General features: G+C 33.7%; 1 protein-coding gene across 5 annotated transcripts in view; it reads right to left on the reverse strand.

Moving 5' to 3' along the window:
• The window catches only part of CPQ (carboxypeptidase Q), a 651,739-nt gene that overhangs the window by 258,271 nt on the left and 380,843 nt on the right, over window positions 1-12,625 (reverse strand). The window contains exon 6 of one of the 5 annotated variants that reach the window (XM_074268941.1): window positions 9,070-9,777. The exons of 3 other annotated variants lie outside the window; for them this stretch is intronic. In XM_074268941.1, coding sequence (XP_074125042.1) covers window positions 9,472-9,777 — 306 coding nt within the window. In that variant the 3' untranslated portion in view covers window positions 9,070-9,471. Of the gene's footprint in view, window positions 1-9,069; window positions 9,778-12,625 lie in introns of those variants that run through there. One more of the 5 variants, XM_074268948.1, reaches the window with a different exon arrangement.

Genomic DNA, 12,625 nt, shown 5'->3' on the forward strand with positions numbered 1-12,625 from the left:
AAGAATCCACTGATAACTTCCTGAAAGAAATCCCAAAATTAAAACTCCCAGGAATATTATAGCCATTCTAGAACTCCCAGGTCAAGGAGAAAATATTATAAGCATACAGAAAAGAACTCAGTCTCAGTCAGGATAACACAAGATTTAACAGTTTCTACATTAAAGGACTGGAAGGGATTGAAATATAATACTTTAGAGAGCAATGGAGCTAGTATTATAACCAAGAATCACCTACCCAGCAAAACTGAGAATAATACTTCAGAGGAAAAGGTGGAAATTCATGAAATAGAGGATTTTGAAACATCTGTGATGAAAATACTAGAACTGAATAGAAAATGTGATTTTCAAATACAGGACTCAGGAGAAGCATAAGGAGGCAATCAGAAAAGTGGTATCATAAGGGACTTAATAAGGTTTATCTGTTTACATTCCAACATGGGAGGATGATACTCATTAGAACTTTCTCATTATTGTACTAATTAGGAGTATATATAGACAGAAGACAGAGGTGCAAGTTGAATATGAAGGGATAATATTTTTAAAAATGAAATTTCTCTGGGAGAAAGAGAAAGGGAGAAGTGGAATGGCATAAATTATCTGTCACAAAAAGGAGGGAAAGCTTTTACAATGGAGGAGAAGAAGGGATGGAGAGGGTGAATAAGTTATTCTGATCAGAATTGGTTCAGAGTTTTGAAATAACATATATACTCAATATGAGTATAGAAATCTATCTTATCCTGCAGGAAGCTAGATGGAGAATGGGATATGGAAAGGGCGGGTGACAAAAGAAAGGGCATATTAGAGGAAGAAGTGGACAGTAGCAAAACACTTTTTGAAAAACAATAGCTATTTATTTTTAAAAAATATATGCAAAGATAGTTTTCAACATTCACCATTGCAAAACCTTTTGTTCCATATGTTTTCTCCCTTCCTTCCCACTATTATCTTCCCTAGATAACAAACAATCCAATATATGTTAAACATGTGCAATTCTTATATACATATATATATGTGTATATATATTTCCATAATTATCATGCTGAAGAAGAAGAATAAGATCAAAAGGAAAAATTGCAAGCAAACAATAACAAAAATGTGCAAATACAATGTTGTAATCCACATTCAGTCCCCACAGTCCTCTCTCTGGATACACATGGCTCTCTTCATCATAAGACCACTGGAACTGACCTGAATCATCTCATTGTTGGAAAAAGCCAAGTCCATCAGAATTAATCCTTGTATAATCTTCTTGTTGCCATATACAATGATCTCTTGGTTCTACTCACTTAGCACCAGTTCATGCAAGTCTAAAATCATCCTGCTGAAGGTTTCTTATAAAATAATAAAATACCATAACATTCACATACCATAATTGATGGACGTTCACTCAATTTCTACTTCCTTACCACTACAAAAAAGCTGCTATAAACATTTCTGCACATGTGAGTCCTTTTACCTTTTTTATGATCTCTTTGAAATGCAATACCAGTAAAGGGTATATAAAGAGTTTGGTAACCCTTTGGGCTTAATTCCAAATTATTCTGCAGAATGACTGGATCAGTTCACAACTCCACCAACAATGTATTAGTGTCCCAGTCTTTCCATTTTCTTTTCCTGTCATCTTAGCCAATCTGAGAGGTATCTAGTGTTACCTCAAGTAGTCTTCACTTCCATTTCTCTGATTTAGAGCATTTTTTCATATGAGTAGAAATGGCTTTAATTTCTTCATCTGAAAATTGTCTATTCATATCCTTCGACTATTTATCAATTGCAGAGTACTGTATTCCTTGTATTCTTATAAATTTGAGTCAATTCTCTCTATATTTTAGAAATGAGGCTTTTATCAGAACCTTGGATATAAGTTTTTTTTCCCCCAGTTTTCTACTTCCCTTCTAATCTTGTCTGCACTGGTTTTGTTTGTATGAAAACTTTTAAAGTTAATACAATCAAAATTACCCACATTTCATTTCATAATGCACTCTATTTCTTCTTTAGTCATAAATTTCTTCCTTCCCGACAGATCTGAGAGGTAGACTATCCTTTGTTCTTCTAATTTGCTTATAGTATCACTTTTGATGTCTAAATCATCAACTCATTTTGACCTTAACTTAGTATAGGGTCTTAGGTGATGGTCAATGCCTAGTTTTTGCCATACTATTTTCTAATTTTCTCAGTAATTTTTGTCAAATAGTTTTTGTTCCAAAAGCTGGGGTCTTTGGGTTTATCAGATATTAGAGTGGTATAGTCATAGAATATTTTTCAAGTGTCATATATATTTATTTTAATTTCTTTAACTAAATATTTTTGATAATTTATACACATGTATTTGTACAAAATATATTTACGTATTAGTCATGATAATGTAAGAAAACACAGATAACCCTCCTCAAAAATAGAGAAAGCTTTAAAAAGTATGCTTCAAATTCTATTCAGACATCATTGGTTCTTTCTCCAGGGATAAATTGTATTTTTTTAATCATACTTTTTTGCAGAGTTGTCTTGGATACTTCTATTTCTGAGAATAAGAAAGTCATTCCAAGTTGCAATTCCAATACTGCAGTTACCATATACAGTGTTATTTTGGCTACATTCACTTCACACAGAATCAGCTCATATAAATCTTTCAAGCTTTTTCTAAAATCTACCTGTTCATCATATACAATAATACTCCATTACATTTGTTTACCACAATTTCTCAGCATTCCTCTACTTTTTTTTTAATTATAGCTCTTTATTTACCAGATATATGCATGGGTAGTTTTACACCATTGACAATTGCCAAACATTTTGTTCCAATTTTTCCCCCCTTCCCCTCCACCCCAGATGGCAGTTGACCAATACATGTTAAATATGTTAAAGTATAAATTAAATACAATATATGTATACATGTCCAAACAGTTGTTTTGCTGTATAAAGAGAATCGGACTTTGAAATAGTGTACAATTAACCTGTAAAGGAAATAAAAAATGCAGGCAGACAAAATTAGAGGGATTGGGAATTCTATGTAGTGATTCATAGTCAACTTCCAGAGTTCTTTCACTGGGTGTAGCTGATTCAGCTCATTACAGCTCTATTGGAACTGATTCGGTTCATCTAATTGTTGAAGAGGGCCACGTCCATCAGAATTGATCATCATACAGTATTGATGTTGATCTCCTGGTCCTGCTCATTTCACTCAGCATCAATTCATGTAAGTCTCTCCAGGCCTTTCTGAAATCATCCTGTTGGTCATTTCTTACAGAAAAATAATATACCATAATATTCATATACCGAAATTTATTCAGCCATTCTCCAATTGATGGGCATCTACTCAGTTTCCAGTTTCTGGCCACTACAAAGAGGGCTGCCATAAACATTCTTGCACATACAGGTCCCTTTCCCTTCTTTAAGCTCTCTTTGGGATATAAGCCCAATAGTAACACTGCTGGGTCAAAGGGTATGCACAGTTTGATAACTTTTTGGGCATAGTTCCAAATTGCTCTCCAGAATGGCTTTATGTATTCACAACTCCACCAACAATGCATCAGTGTCCCAGTTTTCCCACATCCCCTCCAACATTCATCATTATTTGTTCCTGTCATCTTAACCAATCTGACAGGTATGTAGTGGTATCTCAGAGTTGTCTTAATTTGCATTTCTCTGATTAATAATGACTTGGAGCATCTTTTCATAAGTCATAGAATATTTTGTCTTTGCAAAACATTTTGAGGAGAGACAAGGTGAAAGAAGAGATAATAGAATAAATGGGGAGAAATACATTTAGCAACAGTAATTGCAAAAAGAATTTTGAAGCAAGCTTTTCTGATAAGGCCTCATTTCTCAAAGAAAAAAGAAACTGATTAACATTTATTTAAAAAATAAATAAGAGCCATGTCCTAATTGATAAATGATCAAAAGATATGAAGCCCAAAGGACTATAAAATCATGCTTATCCTTTGACCTAACAATAGGCATGAATCCAAAAAAGAGATTTTAAAAAAGAAAAAGGACCTATATGTACAAAAATATTTATACCAGCTCTCAACACAGGGGGAAAAAAAACCCTAGAAACTAAGAGGATGCCTATCAATTGGAGCATGAATAAACTGTGATACACGATTGTGATAGAATATTATTGTTCTCTTGGAAATGATGAGCAAGATGCTCCAGAAAAACCTAGAAAATCCTCCACCAAGCCAAACAAAGAGAAATGTACTGTGTAGATAGTAGCAGTAATCTTGTGGAATAGTAAACTGTGAATGATTTTGCTATTCTTAGCAGTATAATAATCCACAACTGAAGACCTTATGATGAAAATCTTATCTATAGCCAGAGAAAGAACTTATTTATCTGAACACAGATTTAAGCACTCTCTCAGTATTTCATACGCTCATTCTCTCTCTCTCTCTCTCTCTCTCTCTCTCTCTCTCTCTCTCTCTCTCTCTCTCAGAGAAAAGGAAAAGAATCTGGGACTCAAAATTTTAAAAACAAATGTAAAACATGTTTTCATGTAAAAATTGTTTTAATGGATAAAAATATTTTAAAAATTTTTTAAAAGAAACATATAAAGATGAACTGATCAGGTTGCAAGGGTAGATAGCTGTAGTGCTCCATTAATACTCTTGTGAGATCAGAAGAAAGTAAGGAAGGCCTCTGGCACTTTGAACTTCATGCAGCTAATTTATGGAAGGACATACATAGGTGGACATTGCACAAGATGAACAGACATAAATAGCTTATAATGTACATTACTAGTAGGACATTCCCAAATCCAAGAGATCATCATTTTATCTAAATATTGAGAAGTTCTGGGTATATCTATTATAAGCACTGAATAACTATGAACTTTGATTTTGTTTTCTTTGATAGTAACATGATTTAGAAATGTGTTCAATTTCTAATAGAAAGTTTAAATTATTTTCTGATCAATGTATTATTTCTAAGTGTTTCCAATAATTACTATTGTCATTCATAATTTTACTCAAAAGATACTAAGCATTAGCTTACCAGCAGCTATTAGATTATTAATTTTATTTTCTCTAAATGTAAACAATGTGCATATATAAAAGCATTAATCTTTAGTTTACCCTTCAAAAAGCTAGAATCACAACAGAACCATAAACATAAAATTAGAGGCTTTAGTCAATAATCCTCTATCAATGATCTATTATGTGTTAGGCACTATGCTGAGCATTAGGGATAGTCCTTGCCTTTAAAGTGTTCATAATTTTATGGGGAAGAAAGCATGCAAAGAACTATATGCATACAAGAAATACATAGGGTAAAATTGGAAATAATCAACAAAGGAAGGTCATTAGCAATAAAGAAGATCAAAAAGGTAAAAAAAGATAAAAATTATTATAAAGGTAATGATGAAAATTATTCATTCATCAAAGAAGAGGATGCAGTTTAAAACTTAGTTTCAGGAAAAAATTGTTTACTATTAACATTGGGGAAAAGATTTTCAAAATTTTCCTTTAAAATAGAAGTTAAAAATCCCAATTAATTCAATTTACATGTGTTAGGTATGACTATAAGAAGCAAAAATAATTCATTCTGAAATGACTAGTTCAAATTAATATGTGAAATGTTTAAAATTGTTTCTTCTTTTTAAAGTATTCTGTCCCATACACTATTTGTTAGCCTTAAAAAGCTTTCTGTCATTCTAATATTTTACAATGGAGTCTACCACTCATCTTGTTTGCCACATTTAGTATCACCAACCAGTTTAATTTTTTTTAGTTCTTTCATTAGGTAGAAAATTCTTTAGTTCCATCTGACTTATTTACTACTTTTGTGTATATGGAGCAAATAATTACAGCGTAATAAATTTTTATTTGGAAGGAACATTAGGACATATCTCCCTTCATGTTATAGTTAAGAAATATATTCAGTAAAACAAGGACCAAGTGGCAGGGGTCGGATTTGATTCTGATTGCATGGCACAAAGAGTACTGTGTTTGGTTTCAGGAAGACCCATCTTCATGAATTTAAATCTGATTTTGGACACTTATTAGCTATGTAATCCTGGACAAGTTACTTAACCCCATATGCCTTGGTTTCTTCTCCTGTAAGATGAGCTAGAGAACAAAAATGGCAAACTGCTCTAGCATCTTTGTCATAAAACTCCAAATGGGGTCACAAAAGGTGAACAAAACCGAGCAAAATCTTGACTCCAAATCCACCATCCTTTTCATTGTAAATCTATTGAAATGTTTCTTCCAAGCCACATCAAGAATAGTGAAAAGAATGCTGGAATTGTAATGTATAATATTTTGGGGCAATAACTGCCTCAGCTCTCACTGGCTGTATGATTTTTGTCCAGTCATTTAACCTCAGTAACTCATTAGGATTTATCTACTAAGCCATAGATGTGGAAGTTCCTAACAGGAAATCATAAAATCTTCCTGTATTCATATGTGGTTTACTGAGATTCAGAAAATTAAAAAGTATAGTATTACCAACAGGCAATTGCAACTTTACAAAATTTATGTGAAAACTAGATTTATTAAAAGAGAAATGAACATGCATCTAGAACTCAAAGAGTTTTTAATCCATACAGAAATTTACATTTTTATAACAGCAAGAAAAATGGAAGAAGAGATAGCAGAATTTTCATAAAAGGGGTATAAGAAGGGAAAAGGTGCAGTAAAGGTGAGAAAAGGGCAAAACCCTTCCTGAAGGGGAGGATCAACATGTTGACAAAAGGCACTTTCTTTTTTTTTGGGAATTGTTAGATTATGAAAATAGGATGGGGTCTGCTTATCTACATAGGTCTCAGCTACACAAGCCTAGTGCAGATTATCTGACATCTATCTTGACTTCCAAGGATACTCAGTGAGACAGTTTAGGATACAAACAAAACATTATGTCATCTGGGAGAGAGGGCAGTTCCTTCTTGATGCAATCAGGGTCTCCTGCATACTCAGGCCTAGTATTTATGAAAAATATGGCAACTAAAAAAGACAAATTCAGGGAACCCCTTAGCAGTATTTTACAATTCTAAAAATTGTTGGTTAAATTCTAATTTTAGAATTGTAAAATTGATGGATAAAGCAATGTAGGAAGTCAGAGGATCAATTTAATTTCCAGCAACTGATTCACATAGAGTATTGTAAACAATTCCTTTCAAACCTGGAAAAAACAGAAAGAACAACTGAAAAGGGAGCACTAATATAATTTTCCATATTTACTTTTTTAAACACAACCATTATTCATATTTTCCAGTATGTGACATGAGAGTAGGCTAAGTATTTAATTTTAATAAAAATATTATGGAAAGACAACCACAGGATTTTCTTTTAAAAGATATATGTGTGTACTACGATATAGTGGAGAGAGAGGGCTAACTTTAAAATCAGGAAGACCTGGGTTCCAGGAAGGAGAGATTTTTTCACTGCTTAGTATGTGCCATGCGTTGGGCTAACCAAATGCTGGGGATGTAAGAAGGTGAGAAAAATAAATAAGGTAGCCGAAAAACACAAATAGAGAAATAGTTCTTTGAGGAAGGTCCAGTGAAAAGCTGACTTCACAAAAAATAGCACGTGTCTGAGCAGTCTGATTTCCTGCCAGCATCACCCAATCAACACACCTGCAGGGGCTCTGGGAGGATGAAAAGCAAGGCTACTGTTGAAGGGTAGCCACCTTGGAGCTGATTTTGGGAAATTGCATTTCACAATGTTGCCAGGTACAGGTAATTAACAAGCGTAAATAGGGCTAGCAACAACCAAAAGTAGAGGGTTTCTCTCTCAGAAAAATGGAGAACAAGGGAAAACTAATTAAAGAAGAAATCCTACGTGAAAAATTCTGAAGAATTCGCTAGGTTGAAAAATAAGAAGTTTTGGGGAAAAATGAAAAATTTAATGGATGTAACAGTGTAATAGAGCTACCAAGATAAGAGAAGCTTGGTGTAAAATCTACCATTTACCAGATGGGTGACTTTGGGTAATTCATTGAAACTCTCTGAGCCTTAATCCCTTACCTACAAAATACAAATATTATTACATTCTTGTCAAGGATATCGAGGATTACAGATTTAGAGCTAGAAAGTGCTTGTTAGAGACCATCTAGTCCAATGCCTTTTCCTGGGGCAAGGCATTTCCCTCCCCCAAAGAAAGGCAAAAGTGACCAGGGCTACACAGGAAATAAGTAACATTCTCAAGATTCAAACGTTGCTCTCCTGACTCACAAACCAGCACTCTTTCTGCTGTACAGTGCCATAAGGATTCTGTGAAAAATGTAATGAGTTCTTTGTAAAATATTATAGACATTGTATTTGCTTTATATTACATATAAATTCTATGTTTTGCATATACTTTATATTATGAATAAATTATATATTTATATATACATTATATATGCCTAGGGAAAAGACAAGAGAAGGTGCAGATAGGGAAGTAGAGTTCAGTGGTGAAGAATGGATTATGATAAAAGCTCCTGAAATGTAAGCAAGAAAAGTGGCACTATATAATCAAAAGTCCTCCACTTTTGTTGTGCTTTAAGGTTAACAAAATCCTATATTCACCCAAAATTTATAAAATACATAAGAACCAATGCAGGCTAATGGTGATTGATTGGTAAGAGATGGAAATGTTCAAGAATTCTTGAATTTTTGGCTCAGGTAATTCCAAGAATGGTAGTACCAAGCTCAGAGATTTGGGGTAGTGGGGAATGTGATTATTATTATTTTTTGACTTGTTGAATTTGGTGTCACAAACAGTAGGGCAAACAGGTGAAGGTCAGATGTATAGAGGAAATTTGGATTTGGAGGTAGAAGACCTGGGTTCAAACACTACCTATGTCACTTCTTGGATCCTCAGTTTCCTTAATAGCAAAATGAGCAAGTAGGGTCTATGGCCTTTCTCTAAGATCCCTACCATCTTTAGATTTATGATTCGATAATCCAATTAATCAACAACCAACAAGTACTGACTGATTGATTAATCCAAAAAGTGAAAAATGTGGACAGACAGATATTTAGATAGACAGATAAACATAGATATAAATAGTAGGAATAGATACATGGAGATATACACAAAATAATATCTAGATAGAAGAGCTATTTAAGCATTAAGCTAATTAGCTATGAGCCAAGGACTAGGTTGAATAATGTAGCTATAAATACAAACAAACAAGATAACATCCTCAAGGAGCTTACATTCTAATGGAAGGAGACAAAAGATAAAGGGGGAACAGAAATGTGGAAAGGGAGAAAGAAGGGTATAATAATTGCAGCCATAAGAGAACAGGTAACTGATGAGAAGAATTTAGAAATAATAGAGAGAGCTCAGGTCATCATGTTGTAATATATAAGGAGGTAACTGGAAGAAGAAAAAGTTGTAGCACATTTAAAAGTGATCAGAGGAAGAAGAAAAGCTACAATGTGATTGAACAATGCCAGAAAGTCAATAGAGGAAATCATATAGAGAATAAAGACTTGTGGTATAAGAAAGTGATGGAATATTATTGTTCTATATAATGACCAAGTTGACTTTAGAAAGGCCTGGAAAGATCTGTACAAACTGATGATGAGCAAAACAAGGAATACAATGTACGCAGTAACAGCAAGATAGTGTGATGATCAACTATGAAAGACTTGGTTCTTCTCAGAGGTTCTATAATCCCAATAAACTTTGGATGGAAAGCATCATCTGCATCCAGAGAGAGAATTATGGACACTGAGTGTAAATCAACACACTCTATTTTCTTTTTATTTTCTTTTGCTTCAGTTGTTGTTTCTCTTGTGGTTTTTCCCTTGTTCTGATTTTTTCTCTCCCAGCATGATTCATATTTAATGTGCTAAAAAAAAAAAAAAAAAAGGTCCATGTATAATCAGGAAAAAAAAAAAAAAGAACAAGGACATAGATCAGAATCAGCTTTTCTATTTGGAAGAGACCTCAAAAATCCAAACCATACATAAATAGAACTTCCTTCTATAACATCCACAACAGAGATAGGGTTCTTATTATAATTTTTAATCTGTCCGCTACACTTTTGTACAACATTATTTGTTAGGAAGTTTTGATCTATCAAGGTGAAATCTGCCTCTTTAAATTCTGCTCATGGCTTCTAGAACCAAGAAAAACACATCATCTGCCTTGTCCATGAGACAATCCTGTAAATACTTGAAGATAATTATTATAATCTAAGATTTTTGTCACTGCACCTGGCATTGTGCTTTGCATAAATGATTGTTGCTAGATTGCTAAATTAACTTTTAGAATTGGTAGTTGACAATGTTGATTTATATTACCATTGTCAAATATTCCATTTTTCAATATGAAGAATTGCATATGTGTACAATGAATTTTTATATCCCATGTAAAACTTTACATTTGTTCTATCAATTTTCTAGACCACATGTGTTCATCTTGCCCACAAAGATATCAAATCATTGTCAAATGTCTTGCTAAAATATACTTATGCTATGCCTTTAGTATTTCCCTAAATCTAACTATCTAGTAATTCTGTCAAAAAAAAAAGAGTGGAATTAACAAATTCTTGATAAACCTTTCATAATCTAGCTCCAACCAACCTTGCTCTTAATTGCCTCTCTTTATACATTCTTTAGTCCACCTACACTAGCCACCTTTTTCTTTCTCACCCATCATACATCCCTATACATTTACACAGACTATTGGAATGCACTTTCACCTCACCTTCCCAACTCAGAATCTGTAAATCCTTTTAAAATTCAGCTAAACTGCCATACCCCACATGAAGGTTTTCCAGGCACCCTCCCCTCACCACCAGTATTACCTCATAATTATTTCATATATACTAAGATGTGTATATGTTGGATAACTTAATAGAGTATAAGCTTCTTTATCTTTAGGAGAAAGATAGCTTCATTTTTGTCTTTGTATTCAAAGAACCAAATATGGTAGGTGCTTTAAAAAATGCTTGTTGCTTAATTGATGATTCCATATTGATAATCAATTCCTTAAGTGCACAAACCTACCAATATTCATTAGAATATTGCCAGGCTTCCAAATCAAGGTCACTCACTACAATCTGAAAAATATAGTTTCACTATCATTTTGAAAATCCTCTGCTATATACCTTTTTATATATTATAAACTCCTTATGGGTAAGAACAATTTGTTTTGGTTTATATTTGTATTTTCAGTGTTCAGCACAGTGTGTGGTCTAACTAAACACTTAATAGATGCTTTATCTATCCATTTATCTATCTAGACCATGGAGATCCAGAAGCTCAATGATATTTGGTAACCATCTTTGGTTCAATTTGATTTGATTCTTACCATCTTGCCTCTTCTGATCTTTGCAGAGAACACAAGTGAAAGAAATGCTTAATAGAATGGGACAGAGGAAACAAAAGTCATGAAGAAAGTCCCCTACCAGTAGGGGGCTGTTATCGTATCTGTTAAGTATGGAACATGTGGCAGCTAAGTGGTCCAGTGGATAAAGTGCCAAGCTTAGTCAGGAAGACTTCTCTTCCTCAGATCAAATACAGTCTCAGACATTTACTAACTACATGAGCTTGGACAAGTCACTTAATCCTATTTGCCTCAGTTTCCTCATCTGTCAAATGAGCTGGAGATGGAAACTGCAAATCTCCAGTCTCTTTGCCAAGAAAACCCCAAATGGGGACATGAAAAGTCGGAGAATTGAAAAACAAATAACAAAAAATGTGGAGCACTGCATATAAGATGGTAAATGCAAATCTCCAGTATCTTTGCCAAGAAAACCCCAAATGGGGTCATGAAGAGTCAGAAATAATTGAAAAACAAATGAACAACAAAAAATGTGGATCACTGCAGATAAGATTAGAATTGGTTGACACTGGTAAATTGAACCACCAGGTGATGATTGAATTAGAAGGGACTTTAGAAGCCATAGAATCCAGCCACTTCAATTGACAGATGAAGAAATAAGAGCCCAGATAGATGAAATTATTTGCCAGAGTCATGTAGAATTCACACCATCTCCTCTTGTTCTAAGTCTAATGGTCTATTTACTATTCCATGTGGTATCTAGTTTTACTAGACATTTTTTCCTCTTTCTTATATTCTATAGTTCTTTGGGAGTGATATTTTGAGAAATAGAGGTGATATAAAAACAAGAATTGGTAATAAAAAATTTTCAAAAGAAATTTGATCCATCATAGGAGAGTGAATCAAGGCATTCCTTATGTCAACCAGAAACCTGTAAAAGTTAAGAAAGGGGGAAAAAAAGAAGCAAAATATGCAGAAACTGTAACCTTTCAGAAGCACAACTGTTTGAAGAGTCTCTATCAGCTTTCTCAAATACTCTAAAACAATAAGCAGCATGACATTTTTCAAACAAATATTTTAAAACTTGGGTCCATATGTGTGCTGAAAATTAACATCGTCTGTTCTACAAGAACAGCCCTGGTTCATTTCCACTATCACACAACAGACTGTATTTGCTTATTTCATTAAATCCCCCAAAGGTTACAGCCTGCTGAAATATTAAAAATTCCACACCTCTACCACTGGGAACTTTACATGAGGCCACACAAAATGAGAAATGCAAAGCAGGATCTTCTAGTACTCCAATTCAATTCAATATATTCAACTAAAGTAAATGGAACTGCCACCAAAGACTAGACATTATGAGGTGGCTATTGGGATGATCAAGAATCTTACCATCTAGTAGAGAG

This window comes from Sminthopsis crassicaudata, chromosome 1, assembly GCF_048593235.1.
Source record: "Sminthopsis crassicaudata isolate SCR6 chromosome 1, ASM4859323v1, whole genome shotgun sequence".
In the NCBI taxonomy this organism is placed as follows: domain Eukaryota; kingdom Metazoa; phylum Chordata; class Mammalia; order Dasyuromorphia; family Dasyuridae; genus Sminthopsis; species Sminthopsis crassicaudata.